This window comes from Impatiens glandulifera, chromosome 8, assembly GCF_907164915.1.
Source record: "Impatiens glandulifera chromosome 8, dImpGla2.1, whole genome shotgun sequence".
In the NCBI taxonomy this organism is placed as follows: domain Eukaryota; kingdom Viridiplantae; phylum Streptophyta; class Magnoliopsida; order Ericales; family Balsaminaceae; genus Impatiens; species Impatiens glandulifera.
In genome coordinates this window covers 7,219,505-7,234,706 of record NC_061869.1, presented here as the reverse complement: position 1 = coordinate 7,234,706, position 15,202 = coordinate 7,219,505, and the positions used below count along the sequence as shown (strand labels likewise).

General features: G+C 29.6%; 2 protein-coding genes and 1 non-coding gene across 3 annotated transcripts; 1 reads left to right on the top strand and 2 right to left on the bottom strand.

Annotated features, from left to right (window-relative positions):
- The first annotated feature begins 1,481 nt into the window (after window positions 1-1,481).
- LOC124912669 lies at window positions 1,482-6,357 on the top strand. Its single transcript, XM_047453314.1, has 9 exons — window positions 1,482-1,635; window positions 1,716-4,170; window positions 4,241-4,327; window positions 4,503-4,655; window positions 5,063-5,226; window positions 5,325-5,472; window positions 5,542-5,664; window positions 5,743-5,830; window positions 6,054-6,357. Exons 2-9 carry the CDS (start codon window positions 1,927-1,929, stop codon window positions 6,230-6,232), a joined length of 3,186 nt encoding a protein of 1,061 aa, XP_047309270.1. The 5' UTR covers window positions 1,482-1,635; window positions 1,716-1,926; the 3' UTR covers window positions 6,233-6,357.
- Window positions 6,358-6,711: 354 nt separating this feature from the next.
- Window positions 6,712-7,948, bottom strand: LOC124912446 (sm-like protein LSM5). The gene is made up of 4 exons (XM_047453066.1): window positions 7,842-7,948; window positions 7,494-7,617; window positions 7,028-7,100; window positions 6,712-6,935 (listed from the first exon to the last, which is right to left on the bottom strand). The coding sequence occupies exons 1-4, from the start codon at window positions 7,879-7,881 to the stop codon at window positions 6,903-6,905; spliced, it is 270 nt and encodes an 89-aa protein (XP_047309022.1). The 5' UTR covers window positions 7,882-7,948; the 3' UTR covers window positions 6,712-6,902.
- Window positions 7,949-11,680: 3,732 nt separating this feature from the next.
- On the bottom strand, window positions 11,681-11,752 carry TRNAD-GUC. The gene has a single exon. It is a non-coding gene; the product is annotated as a tRNA-Asp (tRNA).
- Window positions 11,753-15,202: the final 3,450 nt, after the last annotated feature.

The following is a 15,202-nucleotide window of genomic DNA, read 5'->3' as shown; positions in this document are numbered from 1 at the left end:
TGACCTATATTAATTTATTTAAAAAACAATAATATAACAAATAATACTTTACACAATCCACTACATAAACTATTTTTTTAATAATAATAAAAATACGGTTTGGTTTTGAGTAATGAAAAATAACTAAAATAATGAACTACTATTATTCATTAAATGCACATATCTAAAAAAAATAGGTTTATAAACTAATCATAAAAAAACTAAGTGTTTTATCATCTATTTTGATTAGTTGACTAGAAAGAGGTTATTTAAAATAAGAATCATATTATACATATACATTCATTAATTAAATTAATTAATTTATCAAATAAAATATTTTACTAAATATTGATATGTTAACATCTTTTCACCTATTAACTCAAGTTTAACAAGATTATTTAAAAAAACTAAAAATTATAATTAAAATTCAAAATGGTTTAATTAGATGTTGAAATAACTAAAAATTAATTAAAATCAAAATGACTTAATTAGATGCTGAAAGGATCTTACTTGTTCCTTACACTATGTATGTACAAACAAATTGATTATATTATTGGAAGATTTTTACCTGGTGGACTAATATAATAATAATATATATATATATATATATATATATATATATATATATATATATATATTATTTTTTTATCAAGTAGATTTTAAAATTGGTTTATTTTTATCATTTTGACAAAACATGATATCATCATTTGCTCAATATTTATATAAAATGGTTACATACATTCATTAATGCCTTCTAAACTAAATAAAGTTGTATTTTTTATTAATATTTTTTCGAAAGAGACAAAAAAAAGTTCGTTATCTTTATTTTAACGTATCATTTTTGTTTTTCTAATTAATTTATCATATCATCGGGATTGACATGATATCGGGATTGACAAACAAGAAAACAACTATTGCTATCGATACCATATTAAACAAAAAAACAAATAAACTCAAGGGGAGACATTTTATCAACCGTATAGGCTTGCTTCAATTTTGAGACGAGAGAGAAAATGCTTTAATGAGTAGCTTTCCCGGTATGAAAATAAAATTTCCTAATAATCTGAGTTGGTCATAAAATAAAGCCCCCTTCCCTCACATAAGGGGCGGTAAGGAGATTCGTCAAGGTCAAATCCGAAGACGATCAACCAACGGTGAAGATCGATGTAATTGAGCTCGACCTTTGGGTACATAGTTCGATCCACATGAAATACCTTCTGTTTGGTATTTATTAAAAAAAAATCATAACGATATAATTTGTCTACGGTATACCAATTTGAACTATTTATATTTTAAATTAAGTATTTTTTCGAAATATATACTTTAAAAAAACTGTCGAATACGATTTGACTGACATTTAATTTTCGTAGTAATTTGGAAAGAATTATTTGAAAAAGGGAAATGGATTCATAAATCAGTTACAGTTGGGTCCTTTCTCGCGCAATTTCGCCCTCTCAACGCCATCATCTCCAATTTGCCCCCAAAAAACGGATGCCATATTTGCACCTCACAAACAAAATACCTAAATTCAGAAATTCATCTTTTGAGTCTTCCTTGTTTCCATCAGGGATTTCATCTCTCCTACAGCTCTGCAAAATCATCCAACCAGAAGAAGAAGAAGAAGAAGAGAGAAGAAGAACGGGAGTCTGATTACAGGTATTGATGCATGCACCTTCAAATCTCCTCGATAATCTCTCTTAAACATCGATATTGATGCATGCACCTTCAATTCTCAGGTTCTTCGATTTATGAACCATTTTTAGAAAATTCGATCCAAATCCTTCTTGGAAGGATCAAAATTCTCTTGGATGAATGATAGAAATGTTTGTTTGATCTAAGAAACTACTTTCATCTGGATTTGCAAGATAGTGTGAAATAATAGGGTTGAGGATAGACAGATAGTATATTTTGGATTGGATTGGATTGGATTCGATTACCGTCCTGGTCATGGCAAATGAAGTTCCTGGAACTTCAAGCCAAAAATACATGAATAATCTTGCTGCTGCTGCTCAGAATGTCGCTCAAGTTGAAGATTTCTTCTCTGATAAAGGTGTTCATAACATATCTTTACAAACTGGAGAAGAATTCTCAACAGAGTTTCTCCGTGATCGTGTTCTCCCAAGACGAGCACCTGTTATGGCTAATCCTAACGAACTTAATCATCATCAACAACACATGAGAGCCGGTGGTTTTAATCAGGCGTTGTCTTACGAAGATCTTACCGTGATTCAAGGGATAAGAAGAAGAGATTCGGAAAACAGCAGCAGCAATCGTAATGGACTTGGTGTAGAATTAGAGCCAGGTTCATCTGCACATTCTGAAATTACAAACAGATATTACAGGGATTATGGAAGAACTGAACAAACTACTCCAGCTACTCAGTCAGGATCACCAAGAGATCATGATCATGGATCTTTAACTTCAGATGTTTCGTCTTTCTCGGGGAAGGTCAAGCTGTTGTGCAGCTTCGGGGGAAGAATATTAGCACGACCTGGCGACGGGAAACTCAAGTATGTAGGAGGTGAAACGAAGATCATTTCTATAAGAGAAAACTCGAGTTTTAACGATCTAGTGAAGAAAACATCTGCAATATGCAATCAAATGCACATGATCAAGTATGAACTTCCTGGTGAGGATCTTGACGCACTTATATCCGTTTCATCAAATGAAGATCTTCATCATATGATGGAGGAATGTCATGATTTGGCAAGAGCATCACAACGGTTGAGGATATTCCTCATTACACCAGGCGAATGCGAGAGTCCTGATTCTATTGACGGAAGAACATCTTCACAACAGAACAACGATAGCGATTGTCAGTATGTTTATGCTGTCAATAGCATTGAGACGGCTCCACAGAGGACTTTGAGTGGACAGAGTTCTCTTCAAAGAGAAAATCCTAGTATGCTATATCCATCTGAGATTAGAGAAGGATCAAACTCGCCAAGACTAAATTTCAAGCGATCAAATCAAGCCGCCTCTCAATTAATGTCTGCACTCCAAATCCCATCTAAAGGTTATAATCAATCTCCTCCTCTTTCTCCAGCCACACATAGAAATAATAGAGAAGCAAAACCTTCCAACCTTGTGTTTGATGATCGTGGGAGAAAACCCAACTATTATATAGACCAAACAATGTATGGTGAATCTAACCCAACTAGTCATCTCTTTCACAAACAATTAGATTCTGAACCACGATTTCATAACCATAACCATAATCCTAGCCAGGACTTTCTATCATCTGGTCTATATAGTCAAAGTGATATTGATCTAAGTAGGCACATCCTTAACGAAACACAATTACCTTCAGATGATTCAATGGGTCAGTTCCACAGATTCGGCATTCAAGTGGGTCTCTCCGGAAACAAACTACCTCATGCCATCTCCGACCCACAGCTGCAACACGATGAAAGAGCCGGTCCTCAGCTCGGTGATGCCAAGATTCCTAGACATCTGTCGAATTTCGAGGCTGAAGCATCGGTTCCTTATATTTCAAATATGTCAAGACCATCTGGCCACAATAAGGAACATATAGATTGGAGTCAGGGTATGTCGAATTGGACAGACAATCCTCACTTGCATCAAGATTGGAAGCAACAACAATATGATGCAGATGAAAGTGCTATACAAAATGCTCACCAAAATAAATACTTTTACCAATTGGAGACATCTAACCTTCTTGGTGATGGCCAAAGAGTTACCAAAGAAGACACTGATGGGATAAACAAAGGGGTAGTGAAAGGACAGAAGGTTTCCAGTGGATCTCCTAGAGAACATACAGAAGAAGCAAACCGGACAAATCTCACTGGATTTGTACATAATGAACCCGAGTTTCTTAGTTTGAACTCACACCTAAAGAACCCTTTTACTGATGACCGTTCTTCAGGCTTCCACCAAGAATCTGTTACTTTGTCCAATAAAAATGCATATCTCCATGAGGGAAACCCGTTTCAAAGTCCTACTAACCTTGATGGTGGAAAATTGGAATATAGAGGAGACTATCTTGACGTGCCAAAGTCTATAGGTGAGAATAACCCTCCCAAGCTTATAGTTGAGGATGTAACAAGCCAACTACCTACAGGAATCCCGTCTTCATCCACAGTTGTTCCGATTGTACAAGAACAGTCTGTAGATGAAGACAAATTTGCTAGAAGAACTAATGCCGAAAGCTTCCTGGGATCTGACCCTCAGGTAATTCTGTTTCCTTATTTGAATTTTGCTTTACTGGGAATTCTAAATGATCGCTGCATCTTGTTTTTAGTTTGTTAAAGGTGGGAATGGTGAACAAGATGAATCTATCAGTGATGCTGCCTTAGCTGAAAGGGAAGCAGGAGCCTATGGTTTGCAGGTTTGATAGACTTTAATCTTTTGTTTATAACAGGATTTATTGATGATCTTAGAATTGATGAGTTTCCATAATATAAAATATCTTGTTAATCAATCATACTACTTTTTCGGGCATGTAATAAAAAAATTCTTTCTTGAATCTATAATTGATATGTTCTGAATTCAATTTATCACAGATCATAAAGTATGCTGATATTGAGGAGCTGCAAGAGTTGGGTTCTGGTACATTTGGGACAGTTTACCATGGTAAGTGGAGGGGCACTGATGTTGCCATCAAGAGAATCAAGAAAAGTTGTTTCGCTGGGAGCTCAACTGAGCAAGAACGGCTGGTGAGTCCTCAAATAATAAACCAATACACTCTTATTATTTAACTTTTCTTTTTGAAATGTTTAGTATAATAAATACACACAATGTTTACCAAGTGTTGAACACACGACCTGATTTGAACAACTCATCCATTAGGCCATGTAAAATTAGTGCTACAAAATGTTAATAATAATAAGAAAAAATAAGAATATTTGTATGTAGTGTAGGGCCTTGTTTGATCTAGGGTTATTTGAATAACCAAGTGGTTATTTCCAAATAACATTGTTTGATGTAGTTTACTGAAAATCAGGTTACTTGGGTAAAGAATATATAATGAATTGCAAAGCTACATCATCCAAATGTGGTAGCATTCTATGGTTACATAGAAATAAGTCTAGATTTCTTTTAACATTGCCTTCTTCTTTTGCAGGCCAAAGATTTCTGGAGGGAAGCTCATATTCTTTCAAAGTTACATCATCCAAATGTGGTAGCATTCTATGGTGTGGTTCCCGATGGGCCCGGGGGTACACTCGCTACTGTAACTGAATATATGTCGAATGGATCGTTGCGAAATGTACTCATAAGGAAGCATAAGTAATTTTATAAACTCTGGAATGCTGCTGCCTGTTCCTTAGAAACCTCTCATGGGAATTAGGAAGTGTTTAAAATAATATTGGAAATTGTTTTTGCAGAGTTTTGGATAAACGTAAAAAGCTTCTGATTGCCATGGATGCTGCTTTTGGCATGGAATACTTACATATGAAAAATATCATTCACTTCGATCTTAAATGTGAAAATCTACTAGTCAATATGGGAGATCATCAAAGACCAATTTGCAAGGTATTTATTTTTATAACAACTTGAGTTTTGTGAGAATATTCACGAGCTTACTAGTTGTATGATTTTCAGGTTGGAGACTTTGGATTATCAAGGATTAAAAGAAATACACTCGTGTCTGGTGGTGTGCGTGGGACATTGCCATGGATGGCTCCAGAGCTACTAGATGGAAACATTAACCGGGTCTCTGAGAAGGTCGGTTATGGTTTAAATTCTGAAATGATCGATACGGAAATCTCATTGTGCCTTATTTCCTAACTATATCTATAACAGGTTGATGTATATTCATTTGCCATCACAATGTGGGAGATCATGACTGGTGAAGAACCTTATGCAAACATGCATTTTGGTGCCATCATAGGTAACCATTCTTGTCCCCAATAGTACTTGGTTTGGCTGATCGATCTAGAAACATAATAAACTCTGGTTTAAAGAAAACAAAATTCAAAACTGTAATCTGATTCAGATTGTGTTTTACAAAGTAAATACTGCTTTAGAACCAACCAATATTATTTTGGCAACATTGTTGTTTGTGAGACTAAATTTTTGTTGGCATTATTAACTGTGAATACAAAAAATTGAAGGTGGGATTGTGAGTAACTCTCTTCGACCTCCCATGACTGAGGAGTGCGATCGAGAATGGAAAGAGCTGATCGAAACTTGCTGGTCACCTAATCCAGCTGCCAGACCTTCTTTCACAGAAGTAGCAAACAAGTTACGATTAATGTCAATGGCACTCCATCCGAAGAAAGGAAAGACGTGAGATTTTATGGGCACCCGAGAATATGTAAGTTTTGTAAATAATAGTATGTAAGGTTGTGTCAATGAAAAATGCTACTTCTGGTGTATGTAGTAAGTTTTATTATAGTTGATGATTCATTTTTAACATTTATATCTTACAACATCAGTCACTTTCAGTAGTTGTAATTTTGTGTGTTATCAGCAGCAGACCATCATTGATTGGAACATAATTATAACAAAATCAACTTACCTATCTATTTTCTCATAACTATTTTTTTTAAACAAGCTCATTTGGGTAGATAACAAGCTGAATTTGAGCCAAATCAAAATCTGTAAACTAATAAAATTGGCAAATCGAAAAAAGGCGAGTTGAACAAGGCGGGTATATTGTGTTGATATTGCAAAATGGTATCTGGTTTATAACTAATGCTAATAATCTAAGCGAACAAAAGCCGGGTTTTTGCTTGCCAACAAGAAACATTAGACATGAACAAGAAGGTGTTAAGCAAAAATATCTTAAAATCATTAAAAACGGGAAACATTCATAAGAAAATACATTGAGAAAGAAAACAGATTCATTATCCAATAATGCCTATAATAAATTGATACACATATTTCAAAAGACTGTGTTTTTGCCTCTTCGTCTCTAAGGTTAGACTATAAAACCACCTCAAAAACGGCGTCTAAGGATCTCATTCCGGGTCGGGAGAGCCACCAGGAACCAACTGTAACAAATAACAAGATCACCGGATTAGACAGACAAAAGAAAATGACAGAGGTTCATATATTTTATCAATGGATTCCACTCTACACTTACAATGGCAATGTTGTTACCATTTAGCAAGATCTGATCAAGCTTTGTGATCCGGCGTCCTTCAGATGTTATTTCACTGAAAAACAACAAAATTAATTTGTATAATCAAAATACACTCAAAGGAAAACATAACTTAATGACAAGAGAAGAAATTTGAGTAGACCAAACATAAAACAAGTTATCATCAACAAGGAAACACCCTTGATATGGTTTTCTAGTCTGGGTATGGATTCAGATGAGATTTTTAGTGAAAATCGAACCTAAGATTACAACCCTGTTAGGATATGAACCATGTTGATTCCCTGTAGGATGGTAACATTACATATCACTGTCATACCCAACACTTGGGGATCAATGTGTTCTTAGTGAAAATCGAAACCTAAGACTTTAGCATCTTAGGATATGAACTAGTATGGTAAACAAGTTATGTTTACTAAATGGGTATAGGGGGAAAAGGGTGATTACTTACTATTCAGTGACATCTTCAAGAACCATATTGACATAAACATCGAATCCTTTGAGTGTTCCAACAAGCTCTTTGTCTCCCTTCATTATAACCCATATCTTCGACCCAATACAACGATCAATCAGCTCTGCAAAACCCTAATTCAGTCAGAACTTGATTCAACAGATAAAAGAAGAACGAACACAGATAACTCCTGCCTGAACATGTGAAAGAAGGAAAACCAGATACAACTTTTTTTAGGGTTTAGGGTTTTGAGAAAACAAAAAGGGAGAAATCTTAGTACCAAACTACAAAGATCTATGCTTTTTTCAATAAATAAGAAGAATTTGAAAGAGAGGAGAGCACAAGCACCGGATGGAAGGAGTTGTGATGGGTTGTTGCTCGTCGACATTGTTTCACCGCCGCCGTGTAATGTGTTACGTTTAAGTCTTCCAAATTTATCTTTGCCTTATAAATATATATATATATATATATTTTTCCCACTAATTAATGATATATATATATAACATTTTATAACATAATAAAAATAATTAAATTTTTTATCCTATTTTTTTTCTCAGTATACTATATAAATTTATTTATAAAAATAATTTTTATTTCCATTCTTTTAATATATAATAAAAGAATAAAATATTTATATAAAATTAATAATCATAACTATTTTTCTTTCCTCTTAATTTTTATTTTATTTTATACATATAACTAAAATTTTAATTTTTTTTATTAATTAGTCCTCTTCATTTTAATATATTTATATTAGAAATATATCACAAGCACCGGATATAAACCTGAAAGAATCCATCGATCAGGTTCCAGAATTATATATATATATATATATTCACCTAAAAACTCTAATATAAACTCTAATAAATATGATTTGATATGGGGTTATTTCAAAATAATTTAGATTTATTTGAAAATTTATATAAATAAAAAATAATAAAATTTATTATCTTAATTTTTTCTTAATATATTATATAAATTTATTATTAAAAATATTTTTATTTTTTATAATAATATATATACATATAAAGAGAATAAAATATTTATATAAAATCAATAATAATAAAGAATAATTTTTATTTTCTTTCTTATCTTATCTTAATTTTTATTTTATTTTATTTTATATATATACTTAAATATAAATATATATATATATATAATTAAAATATTATTTTTTTTCTTAATTAATTATTTTTTCACTTTTATCATTTTAATATTTATATCTTGTGATCGAATAGCTGGATGAACCTGACTCTATAATTCTACACCTGAATAGCTGGATGAACCTGACTCTATAATTCTACACCTGAGGAAAATCAAAGGCGACCTCCATCATAGTAATAAAATATAAATATTTTATATAATTATATATACAATAGATAAAAAAAATATAAAATATATACTATATAAAAATCTATTTCAGATAAAAAATATATAAATTATTAATTTTAAATTTTAATATATAATTAAAAAAATTATATCTGAATATATATATTTTATATGTTTAGAAATAGAAAAATTATTATATATATAATATTTATATAATAAAAATAAATAAATAAAAGAAATTATATACTATATACCAATGAGTTTTTTAAAAATAATTATAACTAAAAAATAAATTTAATTAGTAATGAAAAATTATATATATATATATATATATATTTATATATATTGGGAGAGAAAGTATATAAATTAATTAAAGCAGATAATAAATTTGAATAATATTTTTATCTATATAAACAAATTATATCTGAAAATAAAATTATATATATATATATAATATTTATAATAGAGTAAATAAAAAATTATATTAATAAGTGAAAAATATATATATTAGTCAGGAGGATATAATCTATTTTACCTACTTTCTTTATATATAACAATTTAGGAAAGATAATTAATATAAATTATAAGAATTGATTCATGTATAATAAATCTCCAAAATTTTCTTGTTAAACATTATTATTATATATATATATATATTTATTTTATGTTAGGTTATTAATATTTTTGGATTATTTGAGTTTTTAATTGGTTTAGTAATTATAATATTTTTAATATTTAAAATTAAAATTTTGTAAATATAAAAAAAAAAAGTATTTTTACTTAATAAAATAATAAAATAAGTATTTTAATGGTTAGAATAATGATGTGATGGAATTTTTTTTTATAAAAATTACATAAAATCCAAAAAAAACTCATATCAAACTAGCTCCAATAAAGTTTTAATATTTTAACAATTGAATTAATATTTTAAATTATTATTTTAACATAAGTTTTAATATTTTTAGATATTATAAGAAAAATAAAATAATCATATTTAGTTGTTTTAATTAATTATTTGATTAAAAAAAAGAGATATTGAATTATTTAGACATTTATAATTTTATACTGAGATTAAATTAAAAAAAATAAAAAAACATTAATATTAAATAAAGTAATATTTAATGTTATTATCATTTAAAAAAATATATATATTTTTTTAAAACAATTTATATATATTAAAAATGATATAATCATTTAAAATAAAACATTACAATAAAAAAAGATATAATACAATAATGTTATTCAATTGGTTATGATATAATCATTTAAGATAAAAAAAATATTAAGAAGAATATTAACTCCCTGATCGACTACACTTACTTTTGAAACGAATCTTAAAAAACGTCATAATAATAATATTATGAATGATATATATCGAATAACTACAATAATTGAAAGTTCAACGATTTTCTTCGATTAAAAACTCTACTAGAAAACAATCATAATGATAACACAAATACGTAGGCTTGACATATCAGTCGTTTCAATCCAAACTTCTCAACAATTATTCAAAAATTCAGACATCATCTAGTGAATCTTAGTAATACTTCACAAAAGACCTTTCATATATTAGTCAATATTTAACAAAAACAAAAGTAAGTGAGTTGTCGATTCAAACTTTTCGTGACACATACGACCTACCATAATACAATATTTTTCGTAAAATTATACTGTGAATAGAGATTCATCAAAAGAACAAGATTTTGGATAAAGTTTTTGACTCCCAAACTTTTCTCAACAAAAATCATATTAAATCATCTTAGCGAACAAATTGTAGCAATGTCCCATAAAAAACTATCAATTTATTATCAACACATAACATTTTCTTCAAACGGGAACACTTGTTTGCATCTTACAAAAACTAAATTCTGTTATAGAAAAATTTCTAAATAATAAGATTGATGACGAAAGATGTCCTTAACTGTGTCATATAGAAATAAGCATAGAATATACTAGACTATATTCTAGACTTTTGACTCTACTCGATTGTGTTCAAAAACTTATCAAAAAATCAATTACATAATGAATCTGTACGGATTTTGAAAACTCTTCCACAAATAATAATAAATAGGTTGTATATTGAACCCAAAATAATAACATTTAACTTGTTTTAAAATAATATAACTAACCGTGTCTTATTTCTACTTTAGATTCTAGAGATATTTTTATTTGAAATATAAATGATTTAAAAAAATGTGTAAACCTTTAAATATATACTCAAAAAACATCAAACTATTTATCTTTGTTAGCCAATGTTCTTTCACAAAATTAATTTTAGATCCAATTAATGTTGGATCCTTCAATTCTTCTAAGAGGCATTTAAATATCATTATTATGAATAGGAGTTGAAGATATTGAGTTTTGTTGTGTGGTCTTGTGTTCATTGTCACATTCTTATAAACCTTAGTAATAATATGCATATAAATTCATTTTTGGTATATAAGAATCATAAATTTTAGTCATATTTCATCAAATATGTTGTGAATAAACCAAGAATGGATGGGGTTTTCATTATAATTGTCTTAATTTCAAATGTCTTCAACCAAGTCATAGAAACTTGAGCAAAAGTTAACATTGTTCATTGTCACATTCTTATAAATTAACCATAGTAATAATATGCATATAAATTCATTTTTGGTATGTAAGAATCATAAATTTTAGTCATATTTCATCAAATATGTTGTGAATAAACCAAGAATAGATGGGGTTTTCATTATAATTGTCTAAATTTCAAATGTCTTCAAACAAGTCATAGAAACTTTAGCAAAAGTTAACATTGTCATCTATCCTAAATGACTTATCATTGTACATACAACTCACAAGGTGCTATAAAATTTAGCTTAAAAACAAAAATTTAACGCCGTTGCCGGGGATCGAACCCGGGTCACCCGCGTGACAGGCGGGAATACTTACCACTATACTACAACGACTTGTTGATGATATTTTAAGTTTTAATTTATATAACTACTATATCAATTCTTTTTCTTTTTATATTTATATTGACATGATTATTTTGACCTCGAATTATTTAGTCTTCTTATATTATTTCATATTTTTTTTCAATGAGTATCAATCATGTCTTTACAATTTTGACTCTTAATTACAAATAATTCAAGCCATGTGAGACCCTTTTGTAAAATCCTACAAATGCATTAATACATTCTTGTAATTTCATAATCATCATTCAACTGGAGGAATGAATTTTTGTGGAGATTCTTGTAATGTGATTTTTGATCTTTGACTTGTCATGCTTTTGATAGTAATTTAAGTGGAAAGTCTCCCTAAACAGCAAAACGACTCATATTCGATTTCATTAAAAATGACATAAATTAAAATAAAGTGATCGAAATGCCATAAATTAAAACGAAGGATTATTACCGTGAAGATCTTAAAAACTTGTTATAGAGAATAAAAAATATACATTTGTTTAATTTGGTAATAGATTATTTGCTTTGAGTTATATTCTAAAAATTCCTTAGATGGTAAGACAATAACTACTATACAAATAGGTTAAAGAAAACAACTAATGTTTTAAGGTATATGTATAAAAATAATGAAAGAATAAATATGTTCTTCAATAATAATACATATAATATACTAGTTCTAACTATCTTATTACTAAGAAGATGTTTCATATTGGAACAAGTTCCAATCCATATCATCAACGTCCTCTACCTAATGTAAAACTCAAACTATACAAAGAAAGAAATAAAAAACTGTCCTACAATAGAGTAAAACGAAGCCTAAAATAGAGACGTTTCGCTAAATTAATGAACTATAAACGAGATGGAATGATGTTGGTATTTGATTAGAGACATCTAATACCTCCACACGCCGATAAGAAAATAAGGAAAACTAGGAGCACAACAATTCCAAAAACAGCCAGTTTCATCTTCATGTTTTCTACCCACATTTTCCTCTTCATCTTTGTTCCTTGTGCCTTGAAGTCTTGTGCCTGAAAATCACTCAAACATGAACCAATCCAAATTTCAAACAACAATGATAAAGAAATGAAGATGGTGAACTTTTATCAAACAATAAACAAGGCTTCATCATTTCATTTTGTAAAAATTAAAATAAACAATTTCAATTGTTAAATGCATTAGTTTTAATTACTTTAAATACTAGAAGTTCCTAGTAATATTGTATCCAATATCTGTCTTTGTGGCATTGAGGCATGTGATTTTTGTTTTTAAGCTTAAAATAATTGTTATAAGGTGTATATATCTAGATACCTTAGAAATTGGAATAAGATGATCTCTGAAATAGAATGAAGTTACAAATTACATAAGTTTTACCAACACAACCTACACCTCAAAATGCATGTGATAAAAAGAAGTAAATATGTGAGTTATTTTATTTTATTTTTCATTTTAAAAGGATAGTTGTACTCCCCAAACACTTATGTCCCAACTTCAACTTAAAATGTTATTCATGTGAAGAAGTAAATTGAGAATATTTGAGATTCTTTATTTGTTTATAAGATACAAACAATCACACACTGTTTTGTAAAAATAAAATATCACACAATTATCTCGTACAGTTGATAAGAAACAAAACGATATAAAAAGACTCAATGTACTTACTTGAGATCGCAGGTCATCAGTTTTGTCTACCAACAACTCAATCTTCTCTCCACGATCAAGAACCTGCGTAGAACGGAAAATGATACCTTTGGTATTTTGATCATTTAACTCAAATAATCTATTTATTTCTAAATAATTCGAGATCAATCCACTTATATAACTTTTTGAAAAGAAAATATAAGGGTAAAGGTATGAGAATGAGATATATGACCACTAAAACCAAGTTTTGGTTTAGAATTTTGTGATCCAAAACTACCTTCTCAATGTTTTGCATCATGACACCCTTGACTTCTGTGACTTGAGCTTTCACTTTTGCAAGCTTGTTCATCTCTTCTGGATGATCAATGCAGTATTGCATATGACCCTTTATTTTAGGCCTATAAAAAATAAATATAGTCAAGACAAGTTACATATATATATCTAAGAGAAGCCAATAAAAGAAAAAAAGAAATAGATCATACCCAAACTCTTTGGTGAGACTTTTGGCTGCAGCACCTAAACCTCTTCCTCCACCATATTTCTTACTAAATTCATCCTTAATTCTCTCAAGAAACGCAATCGGAATCTGACGTCCAGCAGCATCAACCGCGACCACACAATAAGCTATCATGTAATAATTGAATTGATAATAATAAAAAAAAAATCAATATGGCTTTCTTTGTGGATGATACTTGAGCCCATGCATGCATGCATTAATTGTTTGTTGAATCACATGAAATAGAATTATAAGAGCAACTTACTAAATCCATTTTCAACAAGGTAATTGAAGGTGTGGCCATCACAATTGTAGGTAAACCTATTGTTGCTGGCCGGAAGCTTTTGTAGGCATTGAAAGGCGACGGTGGTGAAATTGCCTTTGAATTCTGAATATTCGGCGAGGATGATCGTGCCTCGTGAGAGGAAGCTGTAGATTAATGACTGTTGGCCCATTCTTGTCAAGGAAAGAAAGCCAGATCCTAAAAGAAAGGAGAAACTCGTCCCAAATTCATAATCACAGATTATTGGAGAAGAAACACCAGTTGGATAAGAGGTGCTATTTTTAGAGAATTAATGATTGGCATGAATTTTGAATTAATTATTAGTTTGATTGAGCTTATAAACTAATATAAATTATATACATACCTCTGTTTACATAATAAAACAGAAAAAAAGATAGCACATATATAAGTTTTATAATGACTAACCAAATAGTGTTATAACAACTCAAATTGAAGGGTAAGTTAGTAAGGTGAGATGACAATAACTTTCTAAATTGAAACATAATAAATTATTTGTAATTAATTGATAACATTATATTTAATTGTTTTATACTTTTATATATATACTTGAAAATTAACTCTACTAAGGTAGTCCGGTGTTAAATATCGACTTACGAGACCAAAATATCACGGGTTTGATTTTATCTGATTTCATCTAGAAACGATCTATTTAGATGTAAAAATTAGAATATGTTATGAATATGGAATTTAGTACAACCGAATTGTTTTAATTAGATACATGTTTTGGTTGAAAAACAACCAACAAATACCCCCTACAACTAATAGTAATTAAGCAACTAAACAACTTGATTTTTTTTTTGGCTTAGTGAGATTTTTGGAGCATAAGATCAAGTTGTTTAAGGGTTACAATAAAATCAATAAATGCCCATACTATATAAACAAACAGAAAAAAAAAAAAAACTACTATATATGAACCTTGTGATTCTTCTTTGATCTAGTTCTAATATTGTGGGATGTGCATTCCATATGAACTTGAAATATGAAGTCTCTATAACTAAGAAATTATATATTAAGA